The following is a 21,789-nucleotide window of genomic DNA, read 5'->3' on the forward strand; positions in this document are numbered from 1 at the left end:
GCCCGACCTTCTGCCTCTTCAGCCCTGCTTTCCAGGTTGCCTACCCTCTGCACCAGGGCATGGATCTCTCGTTTGTGCGCGGTGCATTCCGCCACAGTCTGGCCCATCTCCTTCTCCAGGGTCTCTGTGCGCTCGGCCAGGGTTCGCACATCTTGCCTCAGGAGGTTCACGTCCTCCTGTACCGCCCCGACCTGTAGTTCCATCGCAGTTTTCAGTTCGGCCACCGCAAGCTGGAGTTTGGTCTCCCATGTCGCCTTCAGATCTGCGATCGCCGCCAGGACCTCCTGGTTCGTTCCTCCTGTGGCCATCTCCTTGGGCTGGGCCTTCTCTTTGCTCCTGGTCCCCTCTGTGCCAGGCGACGTCTTGGCAAATTCGTCGAGCGTGGGCTGTTTATTCTTCGCCCTCAGGAGCTTGCTCGACATATCTTCGATCAGGAGCGTCCCTTCGATCTCGCTTAGGCCCCAGGCCTGGGGGCACTATGTCCCCCCGTCGCCGCACAGTTTCGGCTACCTCCAGTCAGGCTTGCTCTCGCTGGATCGCGCTGAACGTGAACTGAGGGAATCGCCTCCAGACCCCGGTCTCCGATCCTTTGTCCCAACATCAGGCGACGGCAGCCATTTTGTCTGCCGGCGAAGCTCCGGCACCAAAACTTCTCGCGGCTCCTGAGTACACAAGCGCTGCACAATCCCGTGTGAAAATGCATCCACATGTGCAGCCGAGCTTCGCATTTACAGTCATCACCGTCTATGCCACATCGTAGCGGCCGTTGCGCGGATTCAGCCGGATAGTGTTCGGATCAGCGGGAGCTCCCGTTCAGGCACGTCCTTTCACATGGCGTCCAAGCCACGCCCCCCGATTTTGGAAAGTTGATGGAGAATCCCAGGTCTGTGAGCAGCTGGACGGTTATCGCAGTGTGTTCCACGGCGAGCTCCCTTGTCCTTGCCCGGATGAGCCAGTCGTCCAGGTAGGGGTAGACGTGGATCCCCTGTAGCCGCGCCGCCACCTGTGCGAGGCACTTGGTGAACACCAAGTCCCAGCACATGCTGGAGGGTGACCATACGGAACTTCTGTACCTTGATGTACTGGTTCAGTCGTCGTAGGTTCAGGATGGGGCGCCATCCTCCTGTCTTCTTTTTTACGAGGAAGTACCTTGAGTAAACTCCGGAGCCCCGAAGCCTTTTTGGGACGAGCTCGATGGCACCCTTCTTGAGCATTGCCCTTACTTCCAACAGTATTTGAGGGACGTGATTTTCCTTCCTGGCCACGGGTGGAACGCGAGGGCACTTCTTCTGAAACTCGAGGGCGTGCCCTTGGGCCAGGGCGTCCAGCACCCAACGGTCGGTGGAGATGGACTCCCACACGCTGACGAACCTCGCCAGCCGGCCTCCCACCGGGGTGCTTTGGCGGGGGCCCGACCCCACGGTCGGTTCAATCTTGTTTGGAGGCCGCCTTGCCTCCTTGACCTCCCTGTCGATGACGACGGGCACCACCTGACTTGCCGCATCCCTTGTAGGCTTCCTGGGACTAAGATCTTGCCGCTTGGCGGTGTGTGGAGGAGCCACTGCCGGATCCCTTGGAGGCACCCTGTCTGCCTCCGGAGCTCCGAAAGGACGGCCGTCGTTGTTGGAGCACTCCCAGTCCCCGGGCAGTCTCTATGTCTGTCTTGATGGCCTGAAGGGACTCATCAACCACCTTCCCAAACAGGTTGTTCCCGTCAAAGGGCATGTCCAAATCCTTGGTTTGTACGTCCTGGCGGAAATCCGTGGCCTTGAGCCATCCTCGTCGTCTCAAGCAAACACTGTTGCCCAACTGACGGAAACCGGTGTCGGCGATGCCCGTTGCCACCGTGATGGCGTGGTCCGAAGCAATCTCCCCCTCCTGTAGGATTTCAAGGGCCTCAGCCCTTTTGGCGTCCGGAAGGAAGTCTAACAGAGGGGCGATTTTGAACCACAACTCCCTGTCGTAGCGGGCTACGATAGCCAGGGCGTTGGCCGCCTTGATAGTCGTCGCTGCGGATCAGATGATCCGTCGTCCCATCGTGTCCAACTTCCTGCCCTCGCCGTCCGGCGGGGAAGTTGATGTCGAGGCCGATGCCCCCCCCCCCAGCTTTCTTCTTTGCCGCTGTCGAGACGACCGAATCTGGGGTAGGTTGTGCCCGAAGGCACAAGGGGGCAGCGTCGGGGACCCGGTACTTCTTCTCGTACCGGTCCCTCTTTGCCGGCGCCGTGGCAGGGTTCTTGAGGAGGGCGAGCCCTTCATCCCAGATGTCATCAAGAAGCGGTACGGCGAGGACCGTCTTCCTTTTAGCCTCGCGCCGTTGGTAAAGGAACCCTTCTTTCTTCTTTTCTTCTGTGCAGAGCTGAAAAAGCTCGGATGCCCTGGAAATCATGGCATGAAAGGATCCATTCTAGTCGGGCGGGGACGCCCGAGCAGGGGGCGACGGGGGACACGTCCCGTCGTCGCCTCCATCGTCATCTGTACCTGTCGTAGCCGTGCCCGTGCCTGTATCATCCCCGTGGGTAGTAGACCGGGGGGAAGGCAGAGCAGGCCGCAGAGGTGGGAGAGGTGGCGTAGGATGGGTCCTCCTCTTATGCGGTGGACTCTCCGAAGGTCCTGGCTCCGGTTCCCCCGTCGGGTCTGGCTCAGGTACCTCCGTCAGGGGAAGGGGCAACCTTGTCCTTATCTCCGAGCACAAGGACTGAATCGCTGACAAAATGGCTGCCCGGGTGTCCTGCGGCGCCGGAAACGACAGGCGCGAGGGCTCTTGAGGAGCCTTGTCGGCGCCACCGTCGCTCTCGTCGTCGCCCTCGTCGGGATCCCTCCCGATGGGCTGGACCTCTTCCACGACTTCGATCAGCTTTTCTTCAGAGGTCGTGTCCGTATCCACGATGGCCACCAGCCCCTCCCCCACCTTTTCCAACGAGGACTTTGTGGGGGTCTTCTCAATGGGCCTGAAAGACGACTCCCTCCGCGGTGGCAGGGAGACTCTGGGTCCTGAGGGCGCCTCCACTGGTGTAGCCTCCACAGGCTGAGCCAGGGCCGCGGCGACATCCTCAATCGAGGTCTTAGCCGGGTGAATTAAGGCCATCGCCACCTTTTGGACGCCTGGGGCCTTCACCTTGGGGGGAGGGTCCGAGCCTCGCTCCCCCTCTGCCGGAATCTTCGAGATCGACCGGGGCCTCTCCAGAAGCTTAGCCGGGTTCTCGGACTTCCTCTTACCCGAGCCAGAGTGTTGGCTCGTGGTTGATTGCGCCGGGCAGGATGCGCCCTGCCTGGCAGCCAAGGAGCCCGACCGTTCGGCGCTCCCGATGCCCGCGGACTCGCGGTGCTTAGCCTTTTGTTGGGCCCCCGTCGCTGGGGCGCCCTCACAGGACTTATAAGACCTCTCGGACTTCTTTTTCTTCTTCTCGCCTGACGGGCTCTTCCCTTCCAGCCAGTTGGCGAGACGGAGGTGGCGATCCTTCATGGTCCACTCCGACATGTTCCCACAAAACGCACAGTCCTTCTCCGTGTGCGTCTTGTCCTCATGGAGACAGTAGAGGCATAACGAATGCTCGTCCTCCTTGAAAACATTCTGAAGCTGGCATCCAGGGCAGGTCCTGAACAGCTTCCCGGGCGTCGAGCTTCCTTTCTCCTGGGCCATGTCCGGGCTAGGCCTCGGAACTTCTGGAATCCTCCAAAAGCGTAACTCGACGAAATCTTCACCCTTGAGGTGCATAGAAAACTCCGAAACGGATCGCCGTTGATCGGCTGTAGAAACGGTGGAGCTTGAGGCTCTATTTAACTGAAAAATGAGAAAAATCTCCTGAAAAAGCGCGAAAACGCAGCAAAAGCTCGAGAGCTACAGCACGAGGACTCCCAACACTTGAACGTGCGGTAAAAATCTGAGGATGGCTGCCAGAGGCGGGGCTTAGGGAGAGGGCAGTCATTGGCTGGGGGCAGTATGACCCAGAGACCAGTGATTGGTTACTACTAAGAAAGACAGATCAGAAACGAGACTGATACTGATTTTTTTCTATACCGAGGATTCCCGGCCTGACGACGGGGAATATTCATGAGCATGTGAATCCATGCCAGAACCCATGCTGGAGAAATATGTTTCTTTTGAACTGGTGATAACCGTCTCACCCACTCCGACTTGCTGGCATCCTTGGAACACTCTAATCTAAACAACTAGCAATTCAACACGCATGACCTCCAGACATAATCTGAGAAAATAATTGAAACCTATGAAGTATCGGTCAACTATGGCTTCAAGCGTCCCTTCACCCCAGGTTTATTGCCCAGCCACGAACAGATGGCAGATCTATCTGAACAATGAATAACAGGCTATCACATACTTCAAAAGATTGCATCTTCTTTCTGCTATACTGCAAGTCATAAAAATCCAACCTGGCTGTAACGGACCATCTGATAATAATGTGGTTACGCATTGCCTTGCCTTCGGCTCCAAATCCTGCAAAACCAGTTTTCCCAGTCAGTTCACTGTGCAGGGCCCTGGCTGCAGGATCTGGTCAAAATATGAAAAACACATCTTACAGATTTGTACAGTCCCCAGGTACCCCAAACTGTCCTCAACATATATCCCTTGACTCCCATGTATGTATGTCAGTGCATGCATGTTTTAAAACAAGTGCGTCCTCTTCACAGTGGTACCTTCATGACAAATCTCCTTACTCGCATGTGCATTTATTAAGCTCCTCGCTGCCCAGCTTCTATGCACTTCGTGGCACACTATACGCAGATTTTATTTATATTTCATTGGTGATTTTGATATTTATCTTGCTGCGCCTGTGCATATCTTAAATGTATCACCTTAAATACAAAGTAACACTTAAAGTAACAGAAATCCCAGGACTGAAATCCTCCAGGACTCCCGGCCCGCATGGTTTACCAAATGCATTGTTTAAGAAAATTCCTAAGATTTAAGCCCATATTCTTTTCATTATTTTTCAAGGGATTGTGAAACTGGTCTGATTCCTGAATGCTGGAAAACACTCAATCCTTATTCCGATTTACAAAAAGGAATCAAGGGAGCTACCGACAAATGATCCATTACTGGCCGATCGATTCAATTTAAAAAATGTTTGCCCAGCTGCTTTTACGTTATATCAATGATTGGTTACACAAGGAAAACATTATAAAATGTCAACAAACAGGTTTTAGAAAGGGATACAGTACCCTTTTAAATCTTTTGACAATCATGTATTTTATCAGGTTAAGTTTGATCTCTAAAATCAAGACTTTGTATATATGTTTTATGGATTTTACCGAAGCATTCGATACAGTGATACGTCACGTATTATGGCAGAAAATGGTACACTGGGATTTACATCCACAGATTTTATATTTTGTCAAAGCACTTAATACAGATTACAGGACACAAATTAGAGTTAATCAGGATGGTGTGATGAGTGAGCAATTTCAAATTAGCCACGGATTGATACAGGGTTGTACATTAGCCCCCGTTTTATTTCATATTTATATAGTGGATTTGCACAATGTTTTTAAAAATTGCAAAAAGCATCCTCCACGAGGAGACCATTGTCCAATTGATTGGTTGTCCTATGCGGATGACATTGTAATTTTGGACCAAACTGCCACTGGCCTGCAACACATTTTAACAGAATTAGAAAATGTTTCCACTAATCATGGTCTGCTAATTAATATAAGTAAAGCAAAAGTTATGACCTTTAAGGCAAATAAGAACAGTATAAAGAAATGTATTTGCACAATTGGAAAAGTGAGTTTACAAAAAGTGGCTACGTATTTGTATCTTGGCATCCTCACCACCAACAAGATGGATAAAATGGTACTAAAAAAAGTCTACGACCAGATTTCAGGCAGTTAAGAGCTTTATACAAAAAGGGGGCGGGCAATCCATTGAAGGGTTATCGTCATAGTATAGGTCCTGTATAGTACCTAGCATCCTATATGGCCTTGGCATTTTCACAGTTAAGGAAGATGGCTAAGCATATTGGAGGGAAATCTTTGGTGAAAGGCATTAGATCTCTCTAGATCAGTACCTATAAATGCTATTTGCAATGAATTAGGACTCACTATGTTTATTATAAGGAAAAAGATTTCCACAAGTATTTTTTACTTAAGCGTTTTAGAGAACCGTAACAATTGTAATTCTATTTATTCTTATTTCTCAAATCAAAATGGTTTTAATACTCCCAATTTAGCCTTAACGATATGGATTGAGGAGAAACAGACATTCCTTGCTCAAATAGGCTGCTCCTTACTTGCTAATGATATTTTTGCTGTAAAATGTAAAGAGATAAAGAAAAAAGCTGCTGTTTGGGATCGTAACCTTAGAAGCTCAAACTTATCAGAAAAATCATCCTATTTAAGTTAGTTTTTACAAGGCTTCCTTGTGGACTCACCTTGTACTTATCTAAAAAATATATACGAAATAAGAACTTGAGACACTTCATAATGTGCCTTAGACTTGGACAACTACCTACATTATCTCGAATAGGAACATGGCAATTTATTCCGGTGTCAGAACGCTTGTGTAGGCGATGGAAAACAGACATTGAGACTCCCGACACTTTCTAACGAACTGCAACTCCCTGACTGATATCTATGAAAAAGGTTACGTATAGCTATCATACGATTTCCGAAAATGTGCACAGTGATCAATTTTGGTATTGGTTTATGGTATGCAGGAGAAAATGTAGCTATGAATTTTACTATTTATTATCTCTGGCAAGAAATTCTTAGAAAACTGATATACGATTTTTGAATATATTATATGCTGGATTTTATTATGTGATAAATATGTTTATTATTGGATATTGATTATTATTGTTGATTGATCTTGTGTTATATTTAAACAATAAAACACAAAAAAGAAAAAAAAAACATATCCCATTCTCATTAACTATGCTGGATATATATAAAATTGCACCAACTTCACTGGTCCCCCAGTCACCAATGGGGCACACACAGCGTGAACCCCTCTTTCTGATTGGGACCTTTCCTGACCACCCCAACAGTAATAGTTCCCCATATCCCTTTCACTTTCGCTTCTAACAATGGGCCTCATAACGAGTTGGGCGGTGCAGGTTAAATGCGGTGGTATTACCATATACCACTGCAATACTGCACTACCCAACTATGAGGTGGGCGGGAAGTTGAAGGGTTCACCTTCAGCTATGAGCTGGAGTCAAGTCCACCAACTTTCTGCCCATTTTCAGCAGAATTACCACAGCTAAATAACCATTGCAGTCATTCTATAGAAAATGCCCTATTGAATCCTATGGACTAAAATAAAATTGGGATTTACACTGCCACTGCTACTTATAATCCAGCGATAATACGGCCCGACCAAGTGGTGGTAACGGTAATACAGTTTGGTGGTATCTGGGTGGATTTACCACCCGGATACCAACAAACTCGTAATGGCCCCCAATGTCTAGAAATAGGCCTCTGTACTGGGTTTACACAGGGATTCTTTTTACAGATAATCCTGGGGTAAAGCACACGCACCCACTTGTGGCAGGTTATTCACACAAGGAACAGGGTGATTTAAGCTCTTGAGAGATTTAGGGCCTCTCAAGGAGCACAATAAGTAGATGCATCACTGATGTGGAGTCATACAGGAAAAGTCAAGAAAACCAGTTGAGGAAAAAGAAAAACTCTGTGCCTTGCGCCATAGGTGCAGGATGAACTTTTGGTCTCATTCCACCTGCCTGCATTTGATGTAGTTCACTAGTGGGGTCATTTTAAATGGGCTCGGAAATCCGGCGTAATGGACCGGTTCCAAAACTTTGTTCATGATCATCTCAACCAATTTTAATGATTTTCTGACCATGTTCTAGCAAGGCATGCACATCCTGCACTTCCTGGGTACCTATGCCATTTTCCGTCCTGGCCATGAAATAATTGATGATGGAAGCTGCTGAGCCCTTAAAGACCAGTAGAAAAGTGTTGGGGACGTGCCACACATAGGTCCAAAAAACATGAGCACATTTTGCGCAAATCAGGATCTTGAGTATTGGCATGCATACAACACACATTTTCTGAATCTGATCCAGGTTGGCAGAAGTGGGGAAGAATGGAGCTACATAGAGCTGGAGGTAGAAAGAAAAAACAAAACCCTTAAAAGGTGTGGAGGCTGGGGCAAATGTAAAGTCAAGCTGTGAAAGCACATACATTCTTGTGCCCGAAGAGAAAAGGGCTTGCAATTGAAGCCAGAGGGCAGGTAATAGGATGTACAAGTGGGACCGTATGTACATTACAGCTTCATTAATGGAAAATGGTAAATGTCATTTCTGCTTGCAACCTCAATGCCCATACTGTGACCATAAGGGCAATTAATTCTTACCTTGGACATCAAACACACTTATAACTTTTCTTTAGTTGGAAAAGAATAGAACTTTAGTGAATACATCTTGCTCCAAATACCCCAAAACATGCAACCAAGTTTTGTTTTATGTGCCTCTACAAATCTAAAGCTCTGTCCCCTGGAACATCAGACTTGCATCCCCTGATTCATCCTTCCAATACCAGCTTCAAACCCCCATGAGACACTTCCTCTGGTTTTAGGACTTTTCTCTACATCCACAATATATATTAAAACAATCAATCAATTGATATTTGTATAAAGTAACTAAATTAATGCATTAATTAATGAGTTACTGTCACTATTTGGAAACAGTTGTAGCCACTCACCTGTGCTACATCAAAGGTTTTACTCTCTGCCAAGAACTGCTTTAGTGAAACAACCTCACTTCCGGGAGACCTAGCTTTCTTTATCTGTTGCCCTTGGCTGTCAAGCATTTCATGTGATTTTCCATGAAGCAGTGGACTGGATCTGGTGTTCTTTTTTAATCGATGACCAAAATATTGGACAGGGCTGCTGCTGTTGCTGGACCATGCTTCATGATCTTGAAGTATACTGAACTCCCCACTGCTGTGACTCTGTGATCCGATTTGTTCAACACCAGCGCCTGCATTGAGATAAAACAAGGTTTAGATTGAAGAACAGTTTCTATTAATCTGGTAGGAAATGGAGGCAATATTGACAATATACTATGATAATGCACACAGAGAATTAACATTTACCTGCTGCAGTGCATTCTACAAAAATGTGAATGTTTTCCGAACATCAGATTAACTTGGTTGTATTCAGCCAGATCATTTTACATTTTTCATGTTTTGTAACAAAATATATTTTTCGAAAAAAATGTGAACTGGGTAAAAAAAGTGTTAAGTTGGTGTTGCACAACGGTTTGGGGGCATTTTTAAAACAAGCAATCAAAGAACAAATTACTTACCTCCAGTAATATTCTTCCCGGTGAACATATGAATTCCTCCCAAGGATTCCTTTATCTTCTGAAAAATCCCCATGCTGAAGTTAGCTCAGAAAACTTTTCTCTCAGCCTCCCTGTGGAGCTGTTTGGCTCCAACATCACCTCCGTCATCTAATTGGCACCCTCTTGTGCCAGCATATGTCGCATGTAAATATGATCAGAGCCGTAGGTGCCATTTTCCCTCTGCTCCGCCCAATTTTCCCAAGCAGGGCAAGGAACGGGTAACTCAAAAAACATCTTAATTGGATGAGTTCAATGTAGATGGGAAGGTGGCAGGTGATGAGGGATCGGTGGGAGGAATTATCATGTCCAACAGACAGAGCATTACTGAGGAACAATTTACTTACTTCTTGGTAATGTTCTTGCTGATGGACGTTCCTTCCACTGATTCCTCATCTATGACACTCCTATCTTAGCTGAGCTATTCTCCGGAAACTTTTCTGCCACCAGGGGGCTCAGCGTGGCTTCGTTTCAGCTCTGACGCCTTTACGCACCATATATACACACACACATATATATATATATATATATCACCATTTTCTGCACTGTGAAACGGCGCAGTCTTGAGCCGCACTCCCGGAGTGTCGTGCAAAAAAGTCTCAGAGTTAGTCTCAAAGTTCTCAAAGAGCCAGCTGTACCATAGTTCAATTTAAAATTTCTTCTTTATTGAGTACAAAATTTAAAAATTCCATGTGGAAACCTCCTGCCCTCGCCCAGCAACACAGAGGTAAACCCCGACGATGATGCGTTTCGCTACGACTTGTAGCTTGTTCACATGAATTCCATTTTGCAAGACACAGTATTTAAATCCTTCCCCTTTAGATAACAGTCACAATAGAGGTAGGACTATACCTTTTCTTTCAGTACCAGATGTCTGTTCACACCGCCCGCCATTTTGGAGTGGTTTAATTACTGCACATAACATTTCGATAAAGGAGTTACACAAATCATCAGTCAGTCATTTCAAAATGTGCACACATTATTAATGTATAAATACAAGTTTAGAAACTTGTCCTCTAAGTGCTAAGTTCTTGCACCTACTGGATCGGATTCCGACCGCAATTATGTAACCACAGTTATAATTTGTGTGTGTGTTCACATTGTTCAATGCGAACTTTTACGCATAACATCAGGTCTGTGACATGGGAAGCATAGTGCCACTCTTCAAAGTATATTCTTGCAAAAGTGCTATTAGACGATGCAAGTTACATTAGATATCAGTTTTTATCCAGTTTAATTCACCCTGGACTGAATGCAAGTATTTAAAAAACACTTGGAATGGGCAGGCATGAAAAATGACAAATAACTGTATATAGGGGTTGGATAACCTGTGTCTGTACATGATTAAAAACCAATCTCACCAGTGATCTCCATCTGGCTAGAAATAAATACATTCTCTGGAATAAGAGAATACTAAGGGAAAGGTTGACAAATCTTCAGTGAATGATCATTATTCTGATTTAACAATGACAATTGGTAGTCGATGCAACAACCATGTATATTATTCACCCAAGAAAGTATAAAGTTCCTCATCGATATTGTGTCCCAATGGAAACTTGCTCTCGAAATCGATAATGACTCTTGTTTCTCGTTGTCTCAGTAATTTCTCTCCGTCTCCTCCCCTGGGTCCAATCTTTACCTGCTGTAACCCAATGAACGTGAAGTCACATAGTTTCCCATCATGTTTCTCCCAAAAATGTTTTGCAATGGGGTATGTGTAATCTTGATTTTTGATGGCTCTGATATGTTGCTGTATGCGTATCTTTAGTTTGCACTTGGTACTGCCTATGTACCATTTGTTGCAGGTGCATTTGAGTGCATACACTATATACTCTGTCCATGATGGCAATTGTTCTCTTGAGTATGGGATGTAAGTATGTGCTGCACTCTTCCGCAAATTCACATATCTTGCATTTTCTGCATTTGTAGAAACCATCCTTCCTACAACTTAACCAAGTGGACTGATGGGAAATGGCGTCAGGTTGCATGAAGCTACTCACTAGTTTGTCTTTAATTGATGGACATTTCCGAAAGGCAAAATTAGGATATTCACCCAATGATTGTCGCAGGTCCGGGTCCACTACCAATGTGTTCCAATGTTTGCGTATGATGCCTTTGATGTGTTTGGCAGATTGTCCATACGTCAGAATCAGACGAGTTGTGGTTTCTTTATCCGTACTCAGTGTCCTATTAGTGCGGTCCAGTAGTTGTGTAGACCTCTCGCATTGACGTGCCTTTAAGTAGGCTCTCTGGATCACTTGTTTTAGGTAGCATTGTTTTTTAAAGCCCCAAGCTGTAAATTTACTCTCTTTGTCATAGGCACTGAGTTCCGAACAATTTCTTCAGAGACGGATAAACTCGCCATAAGGAATACTCCAAATTAAGTTTTGACAGTGGGCACTATTAGCATGTAATGGGGCATTAACTCCTGTTGGTTTCCGGAACATTTTGGTTTTTATTTTCCCCTCATCTCCAATTTGGACCGTGACATCCAAAAACACAACTTCCTTGGGACTGTGGGTTTCAGTGAATTTAAGATTGAATTCATTGATGTTGAGATGTTCCACAAAATCCATGCAGTCCTTTGGTGTGTGTTTCCAGATGATAAATAAATCATCAATGTAGCGTTGCCACATGATCACCTTGTTGATGAACCTCTCGTTATTCTCCTTCCATACCTCATATTTCTCCCAATACCCCATTGTGAGGTTTGCATATGAAGGGGCAAAGGTCGTTCCCATCGCGGTAACTTAATTCTGTCTATAGTACCTTTGGTTGAATCGGAAAACATTGTTAGTCAAGCACAGATGAATCATGGCCAAAATCATTTCCGAATGTTTGGAAAAGTTCAAGGACCTGGTATTCAGATAATGAGTACAGGCCTTTATCCCTTGCTCATGTGTGATGGATGTGTATAAAGCGACCATATCCATCATGGCCAGTAAAAAATCTGATTTGCAGGGTAATTCATTGATCTTCAACAAGAAATCCTTCATGTCTCTCAAGTATGAGGGTAATGTGAGAACTAAGGGAAACAAAGATTCGTCAATGTACTTGGACATGTTTTCTAATAATGACCCTGTTAGTGTAACGATGGGTCTCCCCGGATGCTTGGAAATGTTCTTATCTATTTTAGGAAGGAAATAAATTGTTGGAGTAGTGGAGTGGGATTTATAGAGAAATCTGATGTCATGATCTTCCAGCATTCCTTCTTCAGACCATTTGTTAAGGAAAATCTGTACTTTCAATTCCAAATCCTTCATATATATGTATATATATATATATATTGGCACATCAGGGCCAATATATGGCAACATTGTACTTGATGTAAATAATTGTCAGAAGCGAAAGAGTGATCAAAGCCATTAATCAAAACCCTTCTAAATACGTGGTAAGGTCAGTATGCATGCTTATCTAATAAGAATGAAAAGGAGTAGGCGCATTTAAAAAAATCCAGTGTTTTCTAAATTAAGGGGTGTGTTCAAAAGATGTCAGAAGGATGGAATTTGACTTCTATTGTACTTAAGAGATTAATCCATTTCACAACTAGATAGGAATTTGAACATTTCTTACACTAGCTGAGCTCACCTGCTCAAGTAGCCTTTTTGCATATTGGCAATGCATCGGAAAAATGTGTGAATGTTCAACCCACAGCAGTCAATGTACCTGGTTTAAGACTGGAGACATTTACAACTTCCACCATTTAAAAGGGCTCTAGCTGCCTCAGTAAAACCTTTAGACTCAAAGGGACTCATCACAAGTCTAGTGGTAACCCTTAAAAGTGGCAGTAACAGTAATAGCACTGCCAATACCGCTCCGCCGGACCATGAGCCGGCGCAAATACCGCCGACAGTAAAAGCAGGAAGCGATATTATAGCCGGCGCTATTACAGCAGCCGCCAATACAGCCATCACTATTACAGCTGCCCACACAATGCTCAAACACAGCTACATCACAATTCCACCCTCAGCGATATTAGCACCAAAAACCAGTGCAAATGCCGCAGAAAACATGGCGCAGTTACCTCCAGCATCTAGCTTTAAATATATAGACACAGGAGGCAGAAATCAAGGCACAGGTGCAACTAATGCACTCCAAATGGCTACATAAGGCACACCCCTACCTCAAACACTTTTTTCCACTCCATGTTGCCATTAGCCACTGAGTTGGTACAGGCAGTTGCTCATGCTGCACCTGGAAGCAGAGAGGCAGGACGAGCAGGCCAGGGCACAGGGGGTACGGGGGGTGGGACCAGGAGGAGGAGGAGGATAAGGAGAAGAGCACAAGCAAGGGTACACCCATCCCCAGGGACAGGCCCTCACCCTGGACGCTCACTCACACCCAGTTGGTGACCCTGTATCAGCTAAACAGGGAGACCATTACTGAGCTGCTCGGTACAATACATGAGGACATAGGGAGCAGGATAAACATCCCTACAGCTGTGCCCCCACTGCTCAAGTTAGTGTCAGTATTACAATTCCTAGGTACAAGCACCTTCCAGCAATCTGTGGCCATGATGCACAGCATGGCACAACCCACATTCTGTGGAGTTCTTGCCCAGTTGTTGGATGCCCTCCTGTGGCATTTGCAACACCACATCACACTGCCCACTACCCCAGCCCCGGTCAATGCGATAAAGGCAAAGTTCTATGCGGTAGCCCAATTGTCTAATCTGATTGCAGCCCTGGACTGCAACCATCTTGCATTGGTGGGCCCCCCAGGCCCACAAATCAGTGTCCCGCACTACCACTCCCTCAATGTGCAGGTGACCTGCGACCCCAACCTCATCACCACCCACTGCTGTGCCTGCTACCCAGGTTCCACCCACGACTCCCTGGTCCTATGGAACAGGACACTACCAGGATACATGGAGAGGCACAGAGAACAACAGACCTTGATAGTGGGTGAGTACAACTGCCAGCACCTTTGCACTGTGAAGCACCTGACCAAATTGGGGGTGGTGGGGTTAATAATGACACAAAGCATGGCATGACAAGTAAATGCAAAGCCAGTACCCGGCCAGCTCCCACACCAATGACAGGGTACAGCCCAGGGAGCATGCACATATTGCACACACCTGGACAGGCATGCAGATGAACGCATACAGCAGCAATTCATTCCACACACATGACTAGAGATATCACAATGCATCATGCATAATCAAAAGAAATAAAGTTCCACATTGCAGCACACAACAGAAGCACTGCCAGTGCTGCACCCATGTACACCCACCCCGCAATGCTTACCCACTGCCGCCACAAGCATAGGGAATGCCGGTAGACAACCCAGCAACATGCACGAGAGCAATACCCAGCCACAAGACAGCCACTAGGTACACATGTCACTGACAGACATATCACGATAAATTTGCTGCAACCTAACAGGTTGCATGTGATGCCAATACAATGCAGGATACCAGTGACACAGCATGCACAGGAATTGTATGGTCACATGCCATGGGATGAAGCCCCATATGCATCCACATGATGCCCATTGCCATGATGCTGTCTAAGTCCACCCCCACACATTTCACAGGGACTAATGTCTGTGCCTCTCCCCATGCAGGTGACTCAAGATACCGGCAGCTGCCTTGGCTAATGACTCCTGTGCGTGATCCACAAACAACACACGACACAGCCTACAACCAACACACAGCGGGACCTGTGTGTGCATTGAGCGCACCTTTGGACTCCTGAAGGCACGTTTTCGCTGCCTAGATCATACAGGTGGAGCCCTCATGTACGCGCCAGAGAAAGTGTGAAAAATAGTGCTTGTGTGTGCCTTGCTACACAACATCTGCATGAGGAGGAATGTGCCCCTACCGCCTGACGGGACATGCCACCCCCAGAAGATGATGACGAAGTGCCTGAGGCAGTGTCCACAGCAGGCAACATCAGAGATGACGTAAGGGATGGAAGATTGGCTCGCCAGGCACTGATTGACAATTTATTTTAAGTCATTTCTCTGACACAAGCCATGCACCACTGTGTGGCTGTCACTTCTGTAAATAAACTCCACAATGACACAATCAGCATTGATGTAGATCAACTGTTTTATTCTAACTATGTGCCCACACTATCCCCCCCCTCCCACCACCAACTCCCGAGCACACTATCCCCCCTTCCACCACAAACTCCCCAGCACCCTATCCCTCCCACCACCAACTCCCCAGCACACTATCCCCCTCCCACCATCAACTCCCCAGCATGCTACCCCCCTCCCACCACCAACTTCCCAGCACAATATCCCCTCTCCCCCCTCCCACCACCAAATTCCTGGCATGGCCATTCATGGCGGGTGGTGTCCCAGTGTCATTCACCAGCGGAACCTCTCCCCGCTGACACCCCCCTCCCGCGGCCCCGGGTGATCTCAGGCATAGTAGTAGCCCTGCTGTGAACCCTCCATGGGTGTGGTGGAGGTGAATGGGACAGACTTCGCCACAAGGTTCTGCTGCAGCTCATTGCCCTGCCATATGGCTTCTCCTAGGGCAGAGACCCCATCAGTCATTTCACGGACATGTTGCGCAGAGTGTCAGGGCGGACGTGTTTGCACTGATCTTTGTCCTGTTCCACACCAGGTGGTGCACTACCCTGCGGGTGGCCAAATGAATACAGACCCTGATAGCCTGCAGGTGTGCAGAGTGAGGGCGCCCCATCGCTTCCATCTCGCGCTGCCTGCGCTCCATCACATCCAGCTTTTGCAGCAGCACGCTGCGAGATGGACTAGTGTCTGTGCCAGGGTTGGGTGCAGGTGAGCCAGAGCTTGGGGTGTCCACGTCCGGCTAGGTTGTCATCACACGCTGACGGAGTGCTCCCTGTACATTAATGGCCTTCAGCAAGTGGCGACTGTGGGCTGCTGCCCCCATGTGGCTCCTCAGTTTCTGTGGCAGCAGGTTTTGCCTCTGTTTCCGTGGCTATGGTTGCTGGTGTTGGGGCAGGCCCTGCTAGGTGCAGACATTGTACAGCGGTACGTGCACCTAGGCATGGATTGTGTGCGCATATGCGGGGTGGTGGTGTCAGACCTTGAGAGTCTTGATGCGCCGGCAGGCTCCTCCTCTGAAGCCTCTGGCGATGTGTGGCTGCCTGTAGGGGACATAGGGAATGTCGTCAGGTATAGTGTTTTGTCATGCGTGACAAAATTGCTATAGTACACAGCCTGAACCCACACACTTGGGCAAATGGGCACGGTTGGCCATGGGAGGATGCATGTGGGACCACCGCCATGGTGTAGCATGAGGCAATGGGTGTGTGGCCCATGGCCCATTGGTCACTGACATGTGTTTGGCTAGGGCAGGGTGTCCATGCTGGGGCGGATGTGGTCGGACATGCATGTTGGGGTCCTTCATGGCCCAGCATCCCCTCCCCGGGTGGCAGTGACATGGTGGCGTTGGGGGAGGGGGTGGCTTTTTCCATCGCACCGTCTTGGCTCTATGGGGCACTGATGTGCAGCCAGCAGGGCTGTTTGTGGTGCGCAGTGATTGGCAGGCTGGGAACATGTCTGTGTGTGGGACGTGTACTTTCCTGTGGCTTGTCTGCCATGCCCTCATAGGGCAGGCCTACTGGGTCCGCAACATATTGGGGTGACTGCTGCACAGTGCCATGGTTGCTCATGCACCACTATCCCGCTGGCACAGGGTGCCCTAGTAGGTGTGTGGTGCACACAGCATCTGTTTTTTTCACTTCCCTGCCCTTCCCACTGCTGTGATGCTCAGGGGTGCCCTTGGTACCATGCCCCATGGTTGATGTGGAGAGTGGCTGGTCGGCGTGTTCAGCTTCGGGGTATGCCGGCTTGTGTCCCTGCCCACTGGAGCTTCCTATGCTGGGTTGTCATTTATGCATGCATTTTGTGAGGCGGGAGTCACTCACCTCCTGCATACTGGCTCCCGTCTCTGCACTGCCGACTCCCTCTATCCCGTCGAGGTCCAGCACTGTGCTGCATTTCTCCTCCCAAGCGGTGAGTGCGAGTGGCTCGGCAGTGCCTCCTCCTCCTCCTGTGGCCAGGGACTTCTGTTGCTGCCCACTTGTCTTTCTTTGCCTGGCTCCATACAGCTCCTCAAAGTGGGCCACTACCTCATCTGTGAGGATCACAAGCTCACCCTTTCTAAATTTGGCCTTTTAGAGGCAATGTTCGGCCCCCTTGCCTCTTAGCCTCTCCTGAGACATTTTGAATGGTTTGCACTGCTGGATGGCTGCAGGAAGTGGGAATATTTAATGGATAGTGTTTTTCAAAATAGCCACTGCAATGATTCCCGTTCCGGTGGTGATGCCATTTCTGCCGGCGCTCATGGCATCGGGGTTACTGGCAGTAGTGCCATTAGCACTGGTTTTTCGGCAGTAGCCCTTATTTCGGTGCAATTACTGCTGGGCGCTAATAGCGTTACCGTCGGGGGCGCGTACATGCCAGGTTGTGATCTGGTGCCAATACCGCCGCATCAGCGCCGATTTACTGCCATACTTGCAATGAGGCCCAAAGTCGGCAAATTAACATTGAGATTAAAGTACTAACTCAGGTCCCTCAAGGGATCCTACTTGTGCTGACACTTACTCATACTATACTAATGGTACTCAAACACCAAAATGTATCCTTCCTAAATATGGCAGAATAGGGTTAATCTGGCCCCAACCTGTAAGAGCACTGTTAAAATATACCATAACACATTTAGGGGTTTATTGTGTTATGGTGTATTTTAACACTGAGATTAGTTGATTGGCTAGATTCCAAGCACTTAGTTTGGGGATCTGGTTGCAGGTTACATGGCATTTCCAACATGTGTAATTACCAACCAAGGTGCGTTAGGAGATGTCAGAGGAAAGATATATCAGAGAAAACTGTCGGAAACATCCCAAAAATGTATAAGGGGCTTTTACACTATTCCACATGGGATTAAGAAAGATGCCAAGGCAGGCTGGCAAGTGTTCACTAGTTTTTTATTAAGGAATCTGGTACAAAATTGGTCACCTCAAATAAAGCAGGATCTGCCCATAACAAAAATATAGGTGTAAGAATGAGTTTCTCCTAATAGGGTTAAATCCCTTTGTCCTGAAGGACTTGACCCTGCCTAAATCCTCTTCCACTGACTGTGAGAACTTGGGCCCTCCCAGCCTTGGGAGTAAATATCTGACTTAAAGCAGTTCGATTGGGGGTTGCCTCACCCTCTCTGGTGTTGCAAGGGTTAGGATGACCTGAACACTGTCTTCTTGGCCTGATGCAGATGCAGACTAGACTTGTACTGTCCCGTACTCCAGTCTAAGGTTTATCCTTGTGTGCCAGCAAGTTAATGGGCACAGCTGTCAAGAAGAGCTAGAAAGGCGTTCCTGCCGGTGGTCTGGAATTTCACCTGGTCTCCCTTTCGCAACCTCTCTAGACTCACCATAGACTCCCTGTCCCCAGCGCTTATCTTCTCCCACCACCTGAGCCCACCTAGGACCGATTGGGCCTGCTGGAACCTGTCTGTTCTTACTAGTTAGGTATTTTCTCATACTCATGTCCGTGTAGCTTTCCTCGTTGCCTGCTGTTGCTGGATCATGTTTTCCTTCTTTTCGTCCCGATCTTAACCCACTAACTCCTCTGGACCACCTTTACTACTATTTCCCCCTTGTGATGTTCTTTCTTCAACCTCGTCACTCTCTGTCTCTCTGAAGCTGCCTCTTTTGTATTTCTATCACCCAATGATCCTGTCATCTTTCCTTTCTTTTTGGGTCTTCCTACCATCTCCTAGAACCAGGCTCCCAGTACCACCACCTGCCCTTTAGTTTCTGAACCCGAGTGCCTCCTCTTTCCTCCATCGTCCTTCTTCTGATGTTACCACCTCTTCTCCCTTAATTTTTACCACCTTCTTGTTCCCTACTGCTGCCTTCATTGTTATTACCTCATCTTTGGTTACTACCATGTCCGTCTGCTCTCACCCTCTGATGTTATCGCTTCCTCCTGGGTCTTTCCAACTCCCACCAACTCCTGTTTACTCTTGCCTCATGATGATATCACATCTGTCTTAATCTTCTCAGCTTCCACAGCATTCCTGTATTCACTCTCACCCTCTGATCATATGAACTTGCTCTCTTAGGTCCCTGTTAGGCAAAGTTTGAATGCAGTACCCTCTGGGAACACTACAAACAACTATGACTACAGGTATAGGCAACCCAACCTTTGGTATAAGCTTGTACTACACAGATTTGGTAGCGTGTTGAGCAGCCAGGCTTATCTCAAGAGGGGAAATGTGAGCTGTAGTGGAGTTACACAAAGATTCACAGTTACAGGTATTCAAATAAACTCCAACACTTAAGGTTTCTTGCATAAACAATTATTAATTCATTTATCAGTCAGTTATAAAGCCTTCTTTAGAAGAGAGCAATATACTAGTAACATACAAATATACTTCAGTATTGTACAGTCTGAGTTTCTGAATCAGACAAGACCCTTTTGGGATGGCCCACAGACACAACATACACCCACAGGTGACTTCAATGACAAGGGTGATGGGGACATTAATATATTACTGTTGGCATTCATAACACTCTTAAATAGTTGGTAAAAGGCCAAGCTTATTAGAACACAAGAAATAACAAATATTCATAAGCAGGGCAAATACTTTCAGATATCAGTTAGACGAGTCATTCAATTCAATAGGCTAAGCCAAAGTCAATAGCCAAAAATCTTTGTATAGGATGCAGCACTTCAGGTAAGTAAATGGAAAAGTCTTTGCACACGTTCTTAGGAGTCTTTGATGAAAAGAAGAATCAAATGTAGGGCCACAAGCTGATAAGGCTTGTGAGTTGTGGAAGTTACAAGCACTTCTACAGTAAGAGGTAAGTTATTTTACAGTACCTTGGTAAAGAAGAAAAGGATGCAGCCGATGACCTCTTTTCCTGTGCAGCTCTGCAGATCTCACTGTTGCTGGACCTCAGTCATGGGGACAAGAGGGAGGATGTTGGGGGACTCCTGCACTGCACTAGGACTGTCAAAACTGGCAACCGGCAAACTTAAGGGGCTGTTTCGCGTTTCAGCTCCTTGCGGTACAGCAAATAGCAATAAGCGCTGTTCCTGGCTGTCGAGGTGAACTGTCCTTGCTTCTGTGGTCCCACACTCTGCTGGGGGGCTCAGGCTTGGTCAGTTCTGCTTCGTGGGAGTCCTGAGGATCTTCCAAAAGCTTTAGGCAAGCTTAAAAGTAACGCACACAATCTGGTGTCCCTCTCCCTGGCTATACAGTTTCCTGCAGCAACTTTGAGGAAATTCAACCAGCTCCGAGATGGGTGTCCAGGTGGCTTACTTTGGAGTTGATTTGTACCACCAACTCAAATGGAGAAGTCGTCCTTTCAGGGTCTTCTCTGTCGATGCGAACTTGGCAAGTAGTCACTGCAGCAGGGCTTCACCGGGCAAACCAACAGTCCAGGAGTTGCAGCAGGCACCCTCTTCAAGCTCTTCTTCAGTTCCTTCGTCCAGTGGTCGGCCAATCACCACAGAGTGCATTCGGGTCTCCTAGGAGACTAGGCACTGGGAGTTTCAGGCACCTCCCTCACTTCCTGCCTCCCCCAGGCACTCGGGTGCCAGAGGTGGGTTTCTCTCAGAAACCCTGCCAAAGGCGAAATGAACAAAGAGACCAAACCTGGTTTGGCACGCAGAGAAACTCTCTAGAAGGATCTTCCTACAAAGACCCGGCGAAAAAAGAAGACGGGGCTCCATTTTAGCAAAGATGGCTGTACACCCTTTTGAAAAAGATGGCTCCCGCAGTTACTTTACCGGAGCCGCGAACGGTCGCGGTAAATGCTAACCAAGGTACTTCAAAACTAATCCACTGCCACCAGACAGTCAATTGAGGAAAGGGTAACATAAACAATGTAACATGAGCATTTAGACACAGGGCATACTAAGTAACCCCTCCAGCACTCTATTGTAAGATAGGGTGTGCTGGATATAGCAAGTACAATGCTAAGTAAAGTCAAGTTCACTTTACTGCTCTGGGAAACAGTATTTGATCCCAGAGAAGGTATTTAAACCTTGGGAAATCTGAAAGACTTCTCTGTGCCACTGCACTGAAGGTGCTTTGGGACACAATTGGAAAAGATGATGCCTATGGAGTTGGTTAGACTCCATAACCAGAAGAAACAAATACAGAAAACACATTCAATTGAAAAGTTCAAAGTTTAGCAAAAGAGCTGGAGGGTTCTAAGGTGGGAGGTATTGGCACATTTCTGAGAATTCTCCCTAACAGTCCCACCACCTCTTCCAGCTCTCCACTGCTTCCTCTTCTGTCTTTCCAGCCTCTGCTTCTTCCACCACTCTGTAGACTCCAGTCCTGCCCAAATATGAGCCTCCTACTACTGCATCCCACACTACTTAACTCGGGTTGGAAGGTTTCATAGTGTGCTCTCGCCCACGTAGAGGTTCTCCCAGTGAGGGTCTGCACCTGTGGCTGTCCTCCCTGGAGGGACAATTGGAGGTGACTCTCGTGAAGGAAGATGATAAAGAC

At 47.5% G+C, this 21,789-nt stretch overlaps 1 protein-coding gene across 5 annotated transcripts in view; it reads right to left on the reverse strand.

Moving 5' to 3' along the window:
- Positions 1-21,789, reverse strand: part of CCDC88A (coiled-coil domain containing 88A) — a 2,139,415-nt gene that overhangs the window by 97,835 nt on the left and 2,019,791 nt on the right. For all 5 annotated transcript variants that reach the window (XM_069608255.1, XM_069608254.1, XM_069608253.1 and 2 more), the window contains one exon: positions 8,683-8,960. In XM_069608255.1, coding sequence (XP_069464356.1) covers positions 8,683-8,960 — 278 coding nt within the window. The remainder of the gene's footprint in view (positions 1-8,682; positions 8,961-21,789) is intronic.

The sequence above is a fragment of the Ambystoma mexicanum genome, chromosome 4q (assembly GCF_040938575.1).
Source record: "Ambystoma mexicanum isolate Mex_15411 chromosome 4q, UKY_AmexF1_1, whole genome shotgun sequence".
Taxonomy (NCBI): Eukaryota; Metazoa; Chordata; class Amphibia; order Caudata; family Ambystomatidae; genus Ambystoma; species Ambystoma mexicanum.